Source organism: Mandrillus leucophaeus, unplaced genomic scaffold (genome assembly GCF_000951045.1).
Source record: "Mandrillus leucophaeus isolate KB7577 unplaced genomic scaffold, Mleu.le_1.0 Scaffold684, whole genome shotgun sequence".
Classification (NCBI taxonomy): Eukaryota; Metazoa; Chordata; class Mammalia; order Primates; family Cercopithecidae; genus Mandrillus; species Mandrillus leucophaeus.
In genome coordinates, this window is record NW_012107408.1 from 212,413 (window position 1) to 232,634 (window position 20,222).

The 20,222-nt window shown below is 34.0% G+C and overlaps 1 protein-coding gene across 1 annotated transcript in view; it reads right to left on the minus strand.

Moving 5' to 3' along the window:
• NIPBL (Nipped-B homolog (Drosophila)) overlaps positions 1–20,222 on the minus strand; it is a 198,880-nt gene that overhangs the window by 56,278 nt on the left and 122,380 nt on the right. The window contains exons 11-23 of the mRNA XM_012002359.1: positions 18,734–18,916; positions 13,971–14,168; positions 13,649–13,720; positions 13,459–13,548; positions 11,955–12,058; positions 11,377–11,463; positions 8,120–8,351; positions 7,235–7,386; positions 6,626–6,706; positions 5,992–6,092; positions 4,524–4,662; positions 2,127–2,209; positions 707–839 (exon numbers count right to left, since the gene is read on the minus strand). Coding sequence (XP_011857749.1) covers positions 707–839; positions 2,127–2,209; positions 4,524–4,662; positions 5,992–6,092; positions 6,626–6,706; positions 7,235–7,386; positions 8,120–8,351; positions 11,377–11,463; positions 11,955–12,058; positions 13,459–13,548; positions 13,649–13,720; positions 13,971–14,168; positions 18,734–18,916 — 1,655 coding nt within the window. The remainder of the gene's footprint in view (positions 1–706; positions 840–2,126; positions 2,210–4,523; positions 4,663–5,991; positions 6,093–6,625; positions 6,707–7,234; positions 7,387–8,119; positions 8,352–11,376; positions 11,464–11,954; positions 12,059–13,458; positions 13,549–13,648; positions 13,721–13,970; positions 14,169–18,733; positions 18,917–20,222) is intronic.

Below are 20,222 nucleotides of genomic sequence, written 5' to 3' on the forward strand. Positions count from 1 at the left end.
GGTGGCGGGCGCCTGTAGTCCCAACTACTCGGGAGGCTGAGGCAGGAGAATGGCGTGAACCCGGGAGGCGGAGCTTGCAGTGAGCTGAGATCCGGCCACTGCACTCCAGCCTGGGCGGCAGAGCGAGACTCCATCTCAAAAAAAAAACAAAAAAAAAAAAACAAAAAAAGTTATTATAGTTTCAGAATAGTATTAACATTATTTTCCCATCCACAAAAGGTCCCAGAAGCTTTGTAACAATGTGTATTGTGCAAGTTCAAATGTAGTTTAAAAATAAAGAGAGTCACAGTATTTCTTTGCATTTACCTACTGCATTACATGAGGATTACAAAATGCCATGTATTTGTATAAATACTCTTAAAGATGATAAGGAGTCTACATTAATCATTTTCATGCTTTGAAATGAGTAACTTATGACTCACTGTTGAGATACTTTTAACAATATAACATTCCCCCCCACAAAAAAAATTGTTAAAGCACTGTTTTCTTATCTTATGTAATGAAATGAAAGCACCAAACTTCACAACATTTGAAAATTTTCTACAAGGTACTGACAATATTGTGTACAGTTATGCACATGCAAAAAGAGATGCAATGTTCATATTTCCTTACACATTTTTAAAGAATTCATCATCTGTGAATCAGAGTACATCCTCATTATGTTGTCTTCTAGTAATCTAATAATCTTTAAATGCTATACTCTTACCAACAGTCTCCCTAACAAACTAAGGAGTAGTTCAGCAGCTGGCCATTCAGGCTTATTGACTGTTGAAAGAAGGTCTTGAACAAAATTTTCAAACAGTGGTCTGTAATCTTCTTCACCTTGCTTACTACCACATCTGTTCAAAAACAATGAAAAGGATGTCAATTTAGGTGACAACATGTCAGTCATCTGTCTACCAACATGACTGAAATTGTTAGCTAAATTTTCTTTTCTCTATGTTTAGTAACAAGATATATAAAAGTACATTAAATAAAATATGGCTTTAAATGAGTCTATTTCACAAACTCCACTTTCTCCTTAATTAAAGGGAATTCATTAACCAAAACTAATATTACTTTCTCGCAAGTGAAACACATTTAAAAAAAAATGACCACTGTTTTTCTACCTACAAGATTACCACAAATTCTTCTTTTTTTTTTTTTTTTGAGATGGAGTCTCGCTCTCACCCAAGCTGGAGTGCAGTGGCGTGATCTCGGCTTACAGCCACCCTCCATCTTCCAGGTTCCAGTGATTCTCCTGCCTCAGCCTCCCAAGTAGCTGGGACTACAGGTGTGCACCACCATGTCTCGCTAATTTTTAAATTTTTTGTATTTTTAGTAGAGATGGGGTTTCACCATGTTGGTCAGGCTGGTCTCGAACTCCTGACCTTGTAATCCGCCTGCCTCGGCCTCCCAAAGTGCTGGGATTACAGGCGTGAGCCACGGCACCCGGTCAAGATCACCATAAATTCTTATGGAGGCTAGGCTGGGTGCGGTGGCTCACGCTTGTAATCCCAGCACTTTGGGAGGTCAGGGCGGGTGGATTACCAGAGGTCGGGAGTTTGAGACCAGCCTGACCAACGTGGGGAAACCCCGTCTCTACAAAAAATACAAAAATTAGTGGGGCATGGTGGTGCATGCCTGTAATCCCACCTACTTGGGAGGCTGAGGCAGGAGAATCGCTTGAACCTGGAAGGTGGAGGTTGAGATGAGCCAAGATCGCACCATTGCACACCAGCCTGGACACCAAGAGCGAAACTCCGTCTCATTAAAAGAAAAAAAAAAAAAATTCTGATGGAGGCTAAATAACATCTCTTCACAAACTTTCCTATTCAGGTACCACAGGAAAATTCTCCAAAATTTACTGAAGACAAATTACAGAATTTTAATCTAGTACTTTAATTTCTGGAGTCCAACAGATAAGCAAATTCACAAAATTTTAGATTTTTTCCCCCCGTAGTCCCATACCAATTTCAGATTTTTAATACTCCAATTGCCTCATTTTAAAGATGAAGAGACCAAGGGTCAGGAAGATGTATTCAAGGTTCAGATTATGGCAGGAAATTGGATTCATCTTTTTTTAAAAAATGAACTATTCTCTACACTGTGGAAAGAAAAACCAGATTTATATTAATGTTACTCACTTTTTAAGGAAGATGGAGAGGAAGTTTTGGGCTGTTCGCATAGCTGTTTCATAAGAGTTGGTAATGACAACATCCTGGTCAACCTAGAATTAAAAAAAATGAGTTTATAAAGATACAATAATCAGTAAGTTAGCCCTGTTGCTATTGTCATGTTACTACTGAAGAGGGGTAATACGTTTAAATACTAAAATGCTTAAAATATTCTATTATATATAAAGACAGAAGCCAAAATTAGCACACTAAGCATATTTTAAAACTTTATAGAAACAAATAAAAATACAGAGAGAGTGTTATTAAAATATGTAACAGTAACAAATGCGGTTAACAAATTTAATATCAATAGTTGTTTCTGGTCAGAACAGAAAGAAATGGATTGAAAATACAAAAAGAATTTAGAAAACATATATCAACCTCAAAGTTTAAGAAACACATAATCCATACAATCAAAAAAAAAATTCAACGCCTTCATCAGAAATTTAAAGATTAGGATATAAATAGTCAATTCATAGTTATAAAAAGCCAACAGACAAATAACTACAGGAAAAGGGGCTCAAGCTCACTAATAGCCAGGAAAATGCAAAATAACTTGAGTATTTCTCAACGACCATAATTTTAAGTAAGAAGTAGGGCTATAAACTGAAACACCCCTTTAGTAAGCAAATTGACAACTTCCAGTAAAGTTAATGCATGTATACTATCTTAATTCTACTTCTAAGTATATCTAGAGAAACTTTTGCTCTAAGTTGTGATTCTATGATATGGTGTTTTTAATTCAAGTAAAAAAACAATCTAGTATGAGTTGTATGTATTAAAAGTGATGCTGAGTGAAAAAAATTAGCTGTAAATATGTCATCACTGTCCTTTACGTAAATTTTAAAAATGAAATACTTGTATATCGAATTTACATAAAAATAATTAAAAGAAAGAAACAAACATATTCATCATACTTGTCACCACTGGTTAGGAAAGGAAGACTAGAGACAAACAATGGGATTGGGATGGGAGAAATAAAGAGGATCTGAACTTTTCAGGTAATATTTGACTTTCTTTCTTTCGTTCATTCATTTTTAGACAGGGTCTCATTCTGTCACCTAGGCCGGAGTGCAGTGGCACAATCTTGGCTCACTGAGTCTCGATCTCTCAAGGCTCGATCGACCCTCCCGTTTCAGCCTCCTGAGTAGCTGGGATGACAGGCGTATACCACCACCAGCTAATTTGTGTATTTTTTGTAGAGACAGGGTTTTGTCATGTTGCCCAAGCTGGTCTTGAACTCCTGGCCTCAAGCAATCTGCCCGCCCTGACCTCGCAAAGTGCTGGGATTATGGGCATGAGCCAAAGTGCCTGTCCAGTTATTAATAATTATTATATATTTATCATTATTCCCCAAAAGATACACACATATGCTTGGCTCTAACAGTAGATAAACAAAATTATTTGTTTCTCTTAAACTTTTGTTGAGGTAAAAGTATATACTTGGAAAAATTCTAAACATCTCCAAAAGCTATAAAACCAAAAGCAAATCTTCAGCATGAGCTACCTATTAGGGAGGGAATAAACTCATTTTCCACATGAATTTAATGTTATTATAATCCTATGTTATGCATTTATATACGGGTTCAGTATCCCTAATCTGAAAATCTGAAATGCAAAATGCCCTAATGAATATTTCCTTTGAGTATCATTTTGGTACTCAAAAAGTTTCAGATTTTGGAGCATTTCCGATTCCAGATTTTTGGATCAGGGATACTCAACATGCACATATATTACATAGTGTCTCATTCAGTTTCACATTTAATATCTCACTGACCCTTACAACCTGGTATAGTAGTTTTGATAAGTATTATCACCCCCATTTTACAGCTGAAGAATGAACTCAGAAAGATTAAAATGATTTATATGTTTTATGACTGGTAGATAGACCCAGAACTCAACTCTTCCAACACCACGTCTAGTGCTCTAAAAGAACCTTAAAGCCCAGCCATGAACCTCTACTTAAGAACACCAGTTTTGGCCAGGTATGGTGGCTCATGCCTCTAACCCCAGTACTTTGGGAGGCTGAGGAGGGTGGACTACGAGGTCAGGAGTTCGAGACCAGCCTGACCAACATGGTAAAACCCTGTCTCTACTGAAAATACAAAAATTAGCTGGGCATGGTGGTGTGTGCCTGTAATCCCAGCTACTCAGGAGGCTGGGGCAGGAGAATAGCTTGAACCTGGGAGGCAGAAGTTGCAGTGAGCTGAGATCGTGCCACTGCACTCCAGCCTAGGTGACAGAGCAGGACTCCATCTCAAAAAGACAGAAGGAAAAAAAAAAGAATTTCCGTTTTATGAGAATGACAGAGAATACAGATGTTTCCTTCAATAACGTACAGTTGTAAACCTTTAATAGATTCCTTACTTTTTTATTTGAATCTTCTTCTGCATTAGAGTCCTTCTCTGATGATGGTAAGTGTACCACACACTGAATAAGTTGTAAAACCAGTGCTGTAACCATCTGAATATACATAGGTTCTCCATCCATATCACTACTGTTTAACCTTTAATGAAGAAAAAAAACTTGTATGGAGTATCAAGATACTCTCATTTAGATGTCATCTATTGTCTGAAAGTTTCACGATACTTTGTTTGCCAATATTTCTAGGCATGATTTTAGCGTTTATAATAGTGTTCTTATGTGTAATTATTTGTCATAAGTTAGCAAAGACATCAAGTAAATGCCTAGGCATGCTCAGATAATTAAAACAGTCAAAGGAAAAATACAGTATTAACAAAAACTTCTATGCTTTACCTACACTGCAGATAAAAATTCATAATAAAATACTAAACATTTCTCAAAATGATTTCGAAAATGATAAAAGTCTTCAAAGTTTCCAAATGCCCATATATTTTGCTACTCATCTGTTGAATCTGTTATTCATTTGGTATTAAAATCTGCTACAGCTTTTGATCATCTGTGCTAGTGTTGGTAGTATAGATTATAAAAAATCAATGTCCACATCTTTTGTTCTACAGATATTGTAAAAATCTAAGCATTCTTTTATATGTTGATAGTTTTTCTTCAGGTTTAACAGACAATAAATGTTTATCAGTATACAATTAGTCCAAAAAACGATTAAGATAAAATAATTATTTTAGAGAAGAAGTCTTCAAAGCAATCTTAAAAATAATCCTATATGCCACGTCAACACTTTTAATCACTCAGGAATATTAAGATAATTCTGGTGATTATCTATGATGGCAAAGACAATAATGCTGACCATAGCAGTGGATAACATTCCTTATTAACAGTGTGCTTAGTGATTAAAGAGCATTTAATCTCTATGATTATTCTCCATACTGCCATTAGAGTAATCTTTGTTTTTTTTTGAGACAAAAAAATCTTATAAAATCCTCTTTGAACTGATCTGATTCTTTTGAGCCATATTTGCAATAGCACTGACTAGTGGTTTGTAGTAAGGAATCATTTTGCTCTCCAGTGCCTGGAGATAATTTTGGTTGCCACAAGTGGAAGGAGGAAGGGTGTCTATTGGCATCTAATGGGTAGAGATCAGGGACGCTGCTAAGCATCCTATATTGCACTAGACAGCTAAGAATAACAAAATGTTATATGGCCTAAAATGTTAACAGTGCCAATTATGAAAGACCCTTCCACAGATCTTTTACCTTTGAGAATCAGTGAACTTTTCTAAGCCCCCTAAATATGCCATGTTATTTCACACATCTAAGCTATTCTTCATGTTGTTCTGATGTAACTGCCTAGTTTTTAATTATTAAAGTATAAATCAGACAGAATGAAGAATAAAGGTACGACAGTTCAATATAATGGGGGTTCTTCATTATACTTGACCTCTGTTGTAATTAATTACCTGAAGTTCCTTAAACTCCTCTTGCTGGTTGGTAATCTTGCAAGTGAAGTAAAAATTTCTTCCAAAATTAACTGCCTATGCTTTTCATATCTTGAGAATACCTGTTTAGTAATTATAAGATTCCAAGTTAAACTTATAATTAATAGAAAACAAACCAAAAAATAATATCATGCGGTTAAAAAAATTACCTGCCATTTAGAATGAAAATGTTTTCAGTATCTAAGGTAAGTTGCTCAATTTTCCTATCATTAATTATAACATTCTTATAGAAGTCAAAGAGTACACTAGTTTCATTTAAAGGACTATGATATCTTAGCTATAGACAGACAAGATTTAAATGATTTTAAACAATTCTAACTTTATTATAAATATCAAGGAATTATTAGCTGAAATATTTGCAAATATTTAGAAGCGTTCTAAATGTGACAGAAACAGAATAACTCAAAAAATTAACAAAACAGAAAAATAAATCCTCAATTCATAAAGTCTAATAAGACTTAGTAAAACAGTCCTTAGATTGAAATGAATGTACTGAAAACCAGGTATCATCATTACTTTTTGGAAGTTTGGATTAAATGACATCAATATTGTTTTATTTGTGGGGTAACTAAAAATACAAATTGATTATACTTACTGCAGTGACTAACTTAATGGCACACAACTGTAGTTCACTGACATTTTCCACAAAAAATGGTGTTATTCCCATAGATGAAACCTGTTTAAAAGAGTAAGTAGTATACAACATTAGTTGATTTCAGTAACATTCTATCTTACTTAATTCCAATACATTCATAAGCTTACTGGAAAACACTAAGAAGGCATTTTTTCTTCCCGCCACCGAATCAGCATCTATTCTTTTCTCTGTTCCTCTTCATCCTCAAAGCACATTAGCACATACAGCAGGTACATTGTTTCATAGCTATCACTACTCTAATCTCTACTTTTTGAGTTTATAAATGTCATAGGAATATAAAGAAATAACAAACATTTAATATCTGCATGAAAATATAACCTAACTTTCAAAGAATTTAGAGTCTGGAATTTACACTACATTTATCTGTCTCCTGATAAAATGTCTTTTTATAACTCCTGAAGTTTTATTTCTTCAATTTAGATATAACATACTCTTAATAGGAAAAATTACTGATAATATAGTGCTGGTCTTATTATTGAGTGTGCTAGGTTATACTGGACTCAATCATTTAGTTTAGAAATATACGAAATGCTTACCAAAAAAACTTACCTGAAGAATTGTTGTGTCTGTAAGAAGTTGTATCTCTAGCAATTCTGATAAGCTGCTAACAATGTCACAAACTTTGTTATAAAGCATTACTATTACTCTCTGCTTATGGGTAGAACATTTAGCCCGTTTTGCTTTTGAACTTAATAAGCCTCCTAAAATGAAACAAATTCAAGACAAGGAAAACATCAAGTTTTAATAATTTTTAATAAACAGTACTCAAACTATTTTTGAATTAAGAGAACACAATTTTTAAACTACATAAAAACAGAATCTGGAAGATAAAGCTTTTTATTTATTAAAATAGAAAATTACTCTCTAGAGATATTCTATTAGAAACATTCTTGCAACAGATAATCTTCAGGGGCTATTAAATCCTTGTATCTAAAATATTATTTTATCTTGATTTCTACTTTTCTCCATTGGAGCAGGATAGTAAGACTATATTTCCCTTTAAATTAATTTTCAATTATACAACAAATCATCAAGTTCATTATTCAGGAACCCAAGTTTGACCTTACTCCCTTCAAATGTATACATTTCATTGTTAATTTATAAAGGTTAAGAACAAAAGGAATATTTATCTTGAATCAATCCATTTTGTAGACAACTGCTTTTCTGGGTAAATTAGGGGGAAATGATAAATGAAACCAGAAGGCAGCATTTTCTGAGATTTTCCCTGACAATTAGTAATAACTTCTATTATATATAAGTAGTTCCTAAAGAAATTATGATTGAACAAGTACTATATTCTAGTCAAATCCATAATCAAAATCAGTGTTTATTACAACTTATATGATTCAAAAATTTTGGTGCCATTTTAAGTCCTATTTTGACTCATCTAACATGGCAAAAATTTACAATAATTTTGATATTATACGAACTAACCTCCATGAGGATCTAATCTGTAAACAGGATCATACTGAGGATAAAGTGTATTCTGCAAATGAAATTTAGTGTACTGTATAACTCTTTCAATTACATCCTCAATGTACACAGCTTTTGGCATGTTAGGGGATGTCATAATGTTGATAGTTGTAAGACAAGCATCTGCTGATTTTGTAACTCTCTCCATAATAAGGTCTCTCCATAACCTTTCTTCTTCTTCAGTATCGTTATTCTGTAAAACAGTACATTGTTAATGAAATGGAAATAAACACATTTATAGGTTTAAAATATACATTAAAATTATGATTTATTTGATTTTCACTGGTGGAAAACAGTATTATGATGTGTGTTAATTCTTTAAAGAATATCCAGAATGAGGTACAAATATCGATACTACTTTGAGCACGATTTGTGTTTCAATGTTTTCAAACTTTATATACTCTACCTCATTTCACCACTAGATGACACCCTACTGACAAAGTTATAATTATCTTTATCCTTTGTGTGCTTTATCTATCTATCACTTTAACTGTATATAAATTAATTTTGTGTTTTGGGTATAAACATTATGATAGTTTAAAAACTTTATAAATTCTGCTTGCTGCTGTGATAACAAAGCAAAAGTTAATGACAAAGGGTAAAGCCTTACTTAGTACTAAAATGTTACTGACAATCATTCCTAACACCTGCTTTTCAACAACACTGCTTCTGAAACTGAGATTAAAAAGTAGTAATATGCAGACTAATGAAGACATTTTTTAAAACAGATAATTTAAGAACTGAGAGAAGACCTTATTTTAATCTACACATCAGTAACTTGACATTGCAATTAGGAGTAATCTCACTGTTAAAGTAAAAATCCTTCCATCACATCTTTAGTTACGAAATATAAACTATATTATAGGACTACTTCCAAATATATCCTATTCAAAGCTTATACACTGGGAAAATGAACAAAAACACAATATATAATATGTAAAGCAGACAGGGCTTTCTGTTCAGTAATGCCTAAAAACTCACAAAGGAAAGATAAAATAGCTTGTCTTTGATGCAGACATTGCTGTTTGTTTGGAAGAATCAGTTAAGGAGGTTCGTGATTCATGCCAAACGTTAAGGCTATCTACAAAATATTAAATACTGTTACAGTTTTTTAGGAATGAAAGTAATTTCCTTAAGACTGAGTCAGCCAGCTCTCCAGAACTCTAGATTTCTGATGATGATTACCACAATTTATTGGTGAAGTATCTAAGTAACTTGTAGACTAACAATGGAGTAGATTGTTACTTTAGGTTTCTCTAAGCCCTTTGTTTCTATGATGCAAAAAGTAGTTTAAAGAGAGGGCACTTAAAAATATAAATATACTTAATAATCCAGAAAACTACCATCTGAGATTATTTTTCTACATATTTTATTCCAGGAGTGTCCAATCTTTTGGCTTCCCTGGGCTACACTGGAAGAACTGTCTTGGGTTACATATAATATACACTAACAATTACGATAGCTGATGAGCTTAAAAAGAAATTGCAAAAAATCCTCATAATGTTTCAAGAAAGTTTACAAATTTGTGTTGGGCTGCATTCAAATCTGTCCTGGGCCACATGGGCCAGTGGGCCACAGGTTGGACAAGCTTGTTTTATTCCATGGAGATAGATTTCCTAGCAATCCTGTGGCTTTTGCAAACACCAAGAGCATTTCCCTCATAAGACAAAATGAAATCTAGTGTTTGTATTAAATATATATACTACATATGTATACATGAGAAGCATATATATCAAAAGTGTTCAAAATGGTTATTGCTAGATTAGAATATAGCTTTTTTGGTGCTTTTTGTTTTGGAAATTTTCTGCAATAAATATGTTACTTTTATAATCAGGCCTTTAAAAATAAAGAAAATTTGGCCAGGTGTAGTGCCTCACATCTGTGGTCCCAGAGCTTTGGGAGGACAAGGCAGGAGGATCGTTTGAAGCCAGCAGTTTGGGACTAGTCTGAGCAACAGAGTGAGACCTTGCCTCTACAAAATATTAAATAATTAGCCAGGCATTGTGGTGCATGCCTGTAGTCCTAGTAGCTTGGGAGGCTGAGGTGGAAGGATCACCTGAGCCCAGTAGTTCGAGACTACAATGAGCTATGACTGCAGCACGGCACTCCAGCCCAGGAGTCAAAGCAAGACCCTGGCTCTATTAGGAACAAAAAAAAAAAAAAAAGAAAATTTATCAACTCAGAACTTATTAAATGTCTATAAGCATTAGTGTTTGCATTCATTAATGTCAGAGATATCAAGATCAATTTGAATGCACATATAATTTACAGTCCACTACAATGCTAGGAAGGCAAATCCCAGGAAATTTACTTCACTCAATAAACCATTGCAACCATGTTGCTACTGCTTTTGATATAAACATATTAAAATATAGTAACAGCGGCAGTTAACATTTACTGAGAAGTTAAAGTATGCCAGACACTGTTATAAGTACTTTACATGAATTAATTCTTTAATCCTTTTAACAACCCTTTGAGGTAGGTATAAAAATGGTATATAAGGAGTAATGCATATTAATTAAAAATTAGTATACATTCAGAAATCATGATAAAGTTTCTAACTATATTATTTCTTCAGGAAAGGTCAACAAAAAGAATTACTACCTATCATCTCATAAATCAAAAACAAAATTTACACATTCATACAATTACATAAGGAAGAGCATAAACTAAAGAACGGTCCCTGAAACTGACAAAAATTTTCATGTCTTTACTGTTCTTTATGGCAAAGCTGTGAATTGACAATGTGTAACGTTAATTCTGAATTACTAAAAGTTTTATTAGCAATGCTAATGAATGTAACTAGTAATTCATGGTAACATGTTCAAATTAACGAAATGTGAAATTTCCCCTGCACATGAAAGTCATTTGTGAAAAAATTCACATTAGTCCCTCCCTAATGCACAGATGATAGATTCTAAGACCTCGAGTGCATGCCTAAAACTACGGATAGTATCAAACCCGATATACACTATGTTTTTTCCTATACATACATACCTAAGATAAAATTTAATTTATAAATTAAGCATGGGAAGAGATTAATGACATTAATAAAAAATAGAACAATAGACTGTAATAAAAATCATTCACCTACTTTCAGCTCACAGTTGACTGTAGGTAACTGAGACCATGAAAAATGAAACAATAGAGAAGTGGGGGACTACTATAGATCTTAATAACAGTAAGGGTAAAATTAACAGTATGGATCTTAAACTTACATGATTTAACAAAGTAGAAAGCTTTGACCCATCCTGAATATTCTTCTCCAAGATATTTAGGACTTTCACAGTTTTGTCAGTTGAAAGCTAAAACAGCAACATAAATTCTTTTATCAATCACTGGTAAAAGTTATATACTATTCAAGAAACAATCTGTACAATTATTCCCTTTGAGCTATGGAGGAAATAGCATTGTTACCCTCTTAAAGAGTAAGAAAACTTTCCCACTTAGAACTTCTACTCACGACCCTAAATGACTAAAGCAAATGTCAAAGAAAAATGTAATGTATTTCTGCATTTAAATAATCTAAATATTTGAGAAAACGAAAAAAAAAAAACTCCGAAAAAATTAAAGTCCATGCCCTCTTTCAATGCAGGAATATGATTCTCTTTAGAATAATTTGCAGAATACTTCTTTTACTCTTTTGTAAAAAACAAAAAAATTCATTTAGACTCTCAGAGGTCAATGAGTTTTCTTTTTACTATTTACATAAATTTTATAATTTACCCTGAAAACCTTAAATTAATTTCAAATATTTCTATGAAGTAAATTTATACATTTTATTTTGGTGAGATACCTTATCCATTATACCCATTGCTTTTATTTTAGCGGATTCACTGCCAAGTTCATTAAGCTGATGTTTTCCTAATAGCAGTTCCTGAGGAATTTCATCATCATCACCTGCAAAATCAAGACAAATAAACACAAACTTTAGGTAAACGAAATAGCTCCAAATGTCAAGCTTAACTTTCTAATAAAATTTTTAGACACACAAACTAAACAAATAACAACCTAAGAGGCCTCTATATATAAACCTCAAGTAAACCCGACATGAAAAAGGACAGAAATTGAAGTCAGATTTATGACAAAAATGGGAACATGAGATAGGTATCTTATCTTTACTACTTTAGATACACTCTTGACTCTTTTCAACCACACACTCTGCCTCAGGACGTTGACCTGATCGGACTACATCAAGAGTCTCCCATGCCCTCTGGCTTTTGTTTGGGTTTGGCCAGTAGGGTGCCCTGTTAGAAGATTAAAGAGTGTAAGGTCAAGTATTTGTATCTCTTACTCTTTGCTTACAAGGTCTCCTCAGGCTGGCTCTGTCCCCTGACCAAAAGGTATTGCTTCTTTCAAGGCAGCCTACTCTACAACTTTTTTTCTTGCAGAATGAGTTCTGGTGACTTTTCTGTAGCCTCACTCTTTTGGTTTAAGACTGTTAACCTTGGGTTCTGGTACTATTTTGCCTCCATCTTTTTAACTGGTCTCTTTGTAAATAACTCCTCCTCATATTATCCTAATTTGAGAGTGCCCTTTGTCCTTTTGGGACCCTAAATGATACAGAAGACAATTTCTCAGCATAGAATTGCAAAGTTTTAAAAAAGATGAAACTGACATTCTAAATAATCAGCAAACAAAATGATAGGCAAGTAATTCTCACAAAACAAATAACTTATTTTACCAGCTGAAGGTGGCATAAGATTGTTAAGAATAGCTCTATACATTGTAAGCAGTGTTTTTATAAACATATTTTAATATTTATAGATGTAATCTTTATGTCATTGTAAAAGTAATATATGAATATAACATTAATCCTACTGTATTCTAACTGGTTTACTATTTTGGTTTCCATATTAGAATCTGTATTCCCTAAAGCCAGGTGTTCGGGTTTTACTTATTTTTGCATCTCTAGCACTTAACATACCACTGGCATACAGTAAGTATTCAATAAATATTGGTCATTAGAATAAATGAATAGAAGAATAGATGCTTATTTCTGCATATTTGCTCCTATCAGTACCTTCATTATCCAGGGTCTATTCAAGCCTCCTCACCTGCATAAAGACTTTCTTAATTACTCTAACTTATTCAGGATTCTTTAGATACTATTCAGACTTGATTAATTTATACCTGAGATTTGTACTAAAGTTTTTAATTTCTTGGTAACAGACTAGATTTGACTTCACAACTAGATTTCGTTTCTTGATAGCATGGAGCATGCCTCTGTATCCTCTGGAGTAACTGACAGAAAGTTAGACACTTAGAGTATGGGTAAATGTATTTTAAGTTGATTTTACCAAATGCAGTAAAATCCATATCTTCCAAATTATCCAAAATATTCTCTATCGAGGCTGTGAATCTCTTAAAAGTTGAAGAGTCCATCATTTCTGCAAGAGAGAAAAATACATTCATTATTCTCACATTCCAAGTAGACATGTGAAGCTGAAGAATATGAATAAAGACAAATTAAATAAACTAAAGTGTTACCTTCAGGTGTTAGTTTTGGTTCATATGCTTTCCTTTTCTTCTGTTTTTCTTTTTTCTTCATTTTCCTAGCAACTAAAATGAACAAAAAGAAGTACTGAAATGCAGGAATGACAACTTAAAATAATGCCATTTTTGTTTCTAGTTTTTTTCCTGAATGTTAAAGACTTAAACAATAATCACTGCTCATAGAAACTAAGTATTTTTGTCTTAATTGAAAATTAGTTGTTAATTAACTCATACAAAGATATAAAATATTCTTCAAAGTTAAAGCCCTAAATTTAAATTGGTTTATGTAAGAAATCCGTTGACACTGATGAATTACCCTCACTAAGGCTGGGAGGAGGAGAATAATCTTCCATGTCAGAATCTGATGGACTTCGGTTTCGATAACGACCACCACCTGAACTCCTTCTTCCTTCATGAGAGTGGCCACTTCTCCTATGATCCCCAGAGCTTCTTCTGTCACGCTCTTCATATTCCCAAGCTTTATCATCATCTTTTTTATGTCGTTTCCTAGAGGCTAGAAGCAAATCCCCATGACAAATAATTTACCTCATTTAAAAAGATGATTAAAACTTGTACTTTACAAATGAACCACATGGGGAAAAAAAATCTTCATTCCATAGGGTCTAGGAAATTCAGAGTGATTTTGTCTACCCAGAAGTTTAAGTTATGATATAGAAAGAGTATCACTAATTTTAGCACAATCTACCCAGATTTTAAGATCTTTACACGAACTCAGTATTTATTCCTAATAAATACAGATAGAAAGGTTCTTAAAATTAAACTATGGTGTTCATTTCAATGACATTTATTCAGCAAGTCAGTAAGGGTTATACCTAAACTTCAAGATTAATTGAGGCTGCAAAACAAACTATGTTTAGGAATTGGATGAAAAACAGAACCACCTTAAAGCACGTAGATTACTGATGGGGAGCAGGGTTTGGAGAAGTCAAATTTGAGAAAGTGTTACAGAATATGGGTAACCATGTACACCATCAATTAATAGCTAAGTTAAACCCACAACTCAGTGATAAATTCCATAAGCCCTGGTGACCTAACATGACAAGCCTACAGAGATAGAATAAACCTGTACAGTTGTAAATACTCACATAATGAATTCAGTTCTCCAACAAAAGGCTTGCTTAAACCCAAGAAAAGTTTCTAAGCTTATGTATGCTTCATAAGCATGATTATATATGTTACCTTCAATCTTTTCCCCATCATTTTAGCATTCTGCTAAAATCACCCGTACTGACAGGAGCCTTTAGGCAGACCTGGCAAACAGATTTCATCTGACACATCAACTCTCATCAACTGGCAATAGCTGCCTAGAATATTATGTTGAAAATAACTCTGAGCTCTGAGAAAGCATCATAGTTCAGCAAGAAAGACTGATTAGAAATGTCTGCAGTAAGAGCTGGGGGGCACTATAAGTGACAAATATTTACCATGTCTGTTCTAGGATGTAGTAGGTACCACCAAGTTAAAACCAGCGTAGAGAAGTGATGTGTCCTACCTTGAGATCATATACTGGTTGTTGTTGTGACCACTTGCTGCTGACAATGATAAACTTTCCAGTCTGTTATTTGACTAGCAACTGCTCTTTTCTGAATCCCTAACTACGATAAATACACAAATACTTAAGACAAATGTTTTGCTTAAGTCCCCTACTTGGCTTAGATGTAAGGATGCCAACCTCTGGCCCAGGTGCTCTATGCTTGTGCCAGTGTCTTCATGTGTGGGTAATAAATGTCTACACTCTGGCTAATCTTATTCTTAAATGCTACCCTATCTATTCCTGTTCAAGAATCTAGTTTGGTTTCTGGTTCTGGACTCTTCTAGCCAATCTAGGGACAACATGGCAGGAAAAGGTCATTATGTTTCCTCTTCTTTACGGTCACAGGCTTGGAGAGCAAAAAGGTTCATATAAACTACAAATGTAAATGGATATAAATATCTGGGATTTTCTTCATAATTAGGTATGAATTTGGTTATGAGGTATGTGAAGAGTGATAGGACTGTTCCTCTTTTATGATTACAGTATGCTCTAGTATATTCCTTTAGTGACAACTTGTTTCATACACTAATATAAGTAGGCTGTGTGTATGTATTTGTGAGAGAGAAACATGTCATTTCTATATAGAATTCCTCAGATTTTTTTTCACAAGTACTGAAATGCCTAAATTTCAGTACTTAGGGATGGCAACTAATAAGCAAACTACTTCAGAAAGCACTATTTTCTCACAGAGGCAGAGAAGGGGTCTTGCTATGTTGCTCAGGCTGGTCTCAAACAATCCTCCCACCTCGGCCTCCCAAAGTGTTGGGATCACAGGCATGAGTTACCGCACCAGAAATTAGTATTTTACAACCTCAAATATGACCTGCTTTAGTCTTCGTACATTTTAATTAATTTCATAAATCTATTTCAAGCATTCAATCCTAAGAGTAGAAAATGCTTGAAAAATCTTATAGTGGTTTGTAATTACATAGAATATGCTGTATTGGTGGTAACTATCCACAGATCTTGTAAATCTTTATTTCACATTCATCAAATTTTAGACAATTTAGATAAAAATGGGGTGACATTAAAAAAAAAAAAAACAACTTCCATAACACATTGTGTTATAATGAGGTTATCAGGATACCAACTCATTGTGGCTAGTTTATTCTTTCTCCATTTCTCTCATTACCTTGGAATAAGCAGGGGAGGGGAAAGGACTCAAAAGAGAGGTATGTAAAATATGATTTGGGTGTTCTCTCTCCTCTCTTTCCAAATTTCACCTATGTACCTCTTGAGTTTCTTACATCGCCCCTCTCTCCATTTCCCCCAGGTACCCAGTGACCTTATACTTGTGCTATGGCCATCCAAATCTGTGTAGCCCAACCTTCAAAGTTATCCTTCAACATTTTCCCCTAACCTTCAACAAAACTATTTCCTTGGTTTTAGATTTTGAGAAACCAATTTGATTAAACTGTTAAGTTTCAAAAAGTCTCTCTCTCTCTTTCTCGAAGCAGCATAATGCTTGCAACTTAATGTTCTCATAATAGTTTCACATTTTGTATTGTGCTATATTTTCACTACACTGTTTCTGTTGTGGTGTAACAATTGGTTGTTTATGTGAACAACCATTTGGACTTCTTTCACCACTCAAATCAGTGGCTCCAGTGTCCACTTTTCTATAGTTACTCGTATAGAAATAAGTGAAGAAAAACAGGAAGCTACTCTTGACATCTCTTTAAAAATCTAGAGAAACTTTCCTTTCTTCTAGCAGTGGGTGAAGCTCAGGTTCTTTAAAATAAATATTACCTTTCAATATAGTTGGGCATAGATATAACAGGATCCATGGCTTTACAACGAAGTACATGCCTCCATAAGACGAGACAAAAGCTTTCATGATAGAAAGCAAGGGGAAATGAATGGTGGCTGCATTGGTGACAAACATGAGGGATGTGTGGCTCTACTCTCCACTATTTTATATTTCATGGAGATTTCTGATTATGTTATCCTTTCCACTTAACTGTGAGACAGCTTCAGAAATCTTTGCAATTGAGTAATGGAGGCAGCCACTATCCGTCAACTGGATTTGAAATGTTATTTGAAATCAAACTGGAATTCAGGGACTCCTCCTTCTTGGCTATTCTAGGTATGGGTGATATGTTTATTAGAGGGAAAGAGACAGAGTGGTAAGGCATGTATATTAAAGGGAGTGAGTTCCTGGGCCCCATGTTTCTTTTATCTTCTCACCTTCCAGAGCTAACCACATCCCCATATGACCAAAATGTCTGATCGTAATAAAAAAAATTAACTTTAGCCATTTTAATATACTGTGTGTCAATACATTTCATAATACAAATTATAACAATTATACATGATTAAATGTTGATTAAGTTTGCTGTATATTTTATTTCACTTTTAAAACCTTTTTCAGATTTGTTCAGTATCATAGTCTACTGCTCATAGCTCAAGAGCTCACAATTAAAAAAAAATCAGTAAATTAACATTAAAAACTTTGGAGGAGGTGAAGGGCTTCCATCAGCAATATACATTTAAAAATGGCGGCATGCATCTGTCCTTCCTGCCCTTGCTTGTCACACCTCAATCTATGGACACTAGGTGGAAAAGGTAGAACACTGGTGGTCTTCCCACTTCTTTTGGTCATTATGACTAAGTCAGTTGGCACACAAGTGAAGATCTCCCATAGTCTGTTTCCACTGAATGCCGTTTAAGTCAAACAAGGTTGCTGACCCCTCTTGGCTAGGCTCAATTCTCTTGCTCCAGAAGAAGGAAGATAGGGATAAAAGAGAAGAACTTTTTCAGTGGACCAGTAGGAAGACAGGCGAGGTATAGCAAGTCTAGTGCAAAGACAGGTGATCACAGTGTTGTAGAGAGGTAGCTGTGTAGTGAAGAAGCCAGCTCTGGAAAACAGTGAAACAAGGGAGGAATTCCAGGACACAGCTGGGCAAAAAGGAGAAGCCAGGTCCAAACCACAGATATAATCTGCAATGTGGCTAATCCATTCATAATTTAGTGATAGTATGGTTTTAAATATTTCTTCATCTGGCTATCTCCTACGTGTCCTTCAAGACTCAACTCAAGTGTCACCTCTTCCAGTAAGCATTCCCTGAGCCCCCATTCTGATTTTGATGCCAATCCAATGTGTTCCCATAGCACCCTGGATTAACTGTTATCACTGTACTTTTATCAGCATACTGCAATTATTTATTTACATATTTCCCCCATTAGACCGAAGGCTCTTTGAAGACAGGGGCCATATCTTATTTGTATTTTTACTCTCAGTGTCTAGCATATAATAGGAGCTCAATATATGTTTGCTGAATGCATACAGACACATACCTACCTGTGTTTTAAACTTAATTGTAGCTCATTTAATATTTTTTCTTGGTGCCAACTGATCTCATCTTTCACGCATTTTTAAAGTGTAGAGAAAAAAACTTACTATACTGCGTTATTAAGAATTAAGGTGACTGTGCTCTTGCTAAACTCCCAAATTATAAATGAGAAAAACACATCAACCTGCTTTTAAACTCTAAAATAATAACAAAGATTTCTGTGATACTTACATTCAAAAGCTTCATCACTATCATTATCTTCATCTGAACTGATTTCAGCATATTTTGGCTTTTCATTAACTGTGCTACGCTTGCGTTTGTTCATTTTCACACGTTCACAAAGTGGCATGGTGGACTCAATTTCTGCCAGGAGTTCAGGGGGTAATTCTTTTAACACTGATTGATCTATACTACCTATTAATGAAAGGTAAACAAAAAAAAAAAATGTAAATCTGAAGATAAAAGGAAAATTTTAACTAAATTAGCACAATAAAAATATTAGTATTTATGTTTTCTAAGTCACCTGTTTATTTTAATAGAACACAACTATAATACTCTTAACCCTAAAGTGACAATATAGTTAATATATATTATGTGTACATATATACATATAATTATGTAACAACTTTAAAAACATGACACCACCATAAAAACGAAGGGTAATTATATAATAAATTTTTGATATAATGCCTTCAATTTGTCTGCATTGACTTAAAACTTTCTGAAACTAGAGATTCACTGACATTTGCAAACGGATTTGCGGTAAGAGGTACACTTCACATTCTTGGTAATACATAAATTTTGTTTTCTGTAGGTCTGCAGTAGTTTGAATCTAATGTTACCCCTCAATACAAGTGAGAAGTGCTGGAAGACACTTACCACTCCTCCTCCTTTTCTATGATCTTGGCAGTTGTGTATGGTGGCTGAGACAAGAGCTTTACATATGCTTTTACCTATCACTGTCTATTTGAAGGCATGGTAATGCCTTTAGCATTATGGAGAACTTCTTCAAACAGACAAATCAATATATACAATTTAACTGAAGACAAGAGAAACATGTAACATAGGATAAATAGATGACAAATATTTTAAAATATAAATGTCTGTAACTGAAAAGTACATTTCAAGTACTTTTAGAAAATTCAAGTTCATATCTTCCCACGAAAGAGTCAAGACAATAAAAAATAAGACAATAAGAGCCATTATACTACTTAATCCTACACACATACACACAAACACACACAAATAGTTCTTACGAAGAAATAAACTGTGACTATCTTCCTGACAGTTTAAAAAATAAAGTAGAAGTAGAAAAAGCTACTTATTCAGGATTATTTGTCCTTAATGATTACTAAAGATGGCAATTTTAGCTTCCTTTACTTACTTTGAGTGGAAGTATAAAAAGAAAAATCTTACCTGATGAATTTTATGAATTGGGAGCAAAGAGTACCTTTGTGGTTTACAGCAGGAAATATTAGTAACTTACAATCAACATTAATACTATCCTTTATAACATGCAAATGATAATAGCACTTATGTAAAGAATAAAAATTAATTATGACAGAAAAGTAAATAGCTATCAAGAAGATTAAGACAATACAATCAAATAACTCAAGATGGAGATATAAAACATTAATCTTAATGGAAGGATAACCTTCTAATTCTTTCAAAACTTTTATTCAGTATCACAAAGGAGTTATTTCAGTAACTTTCAGGCTTC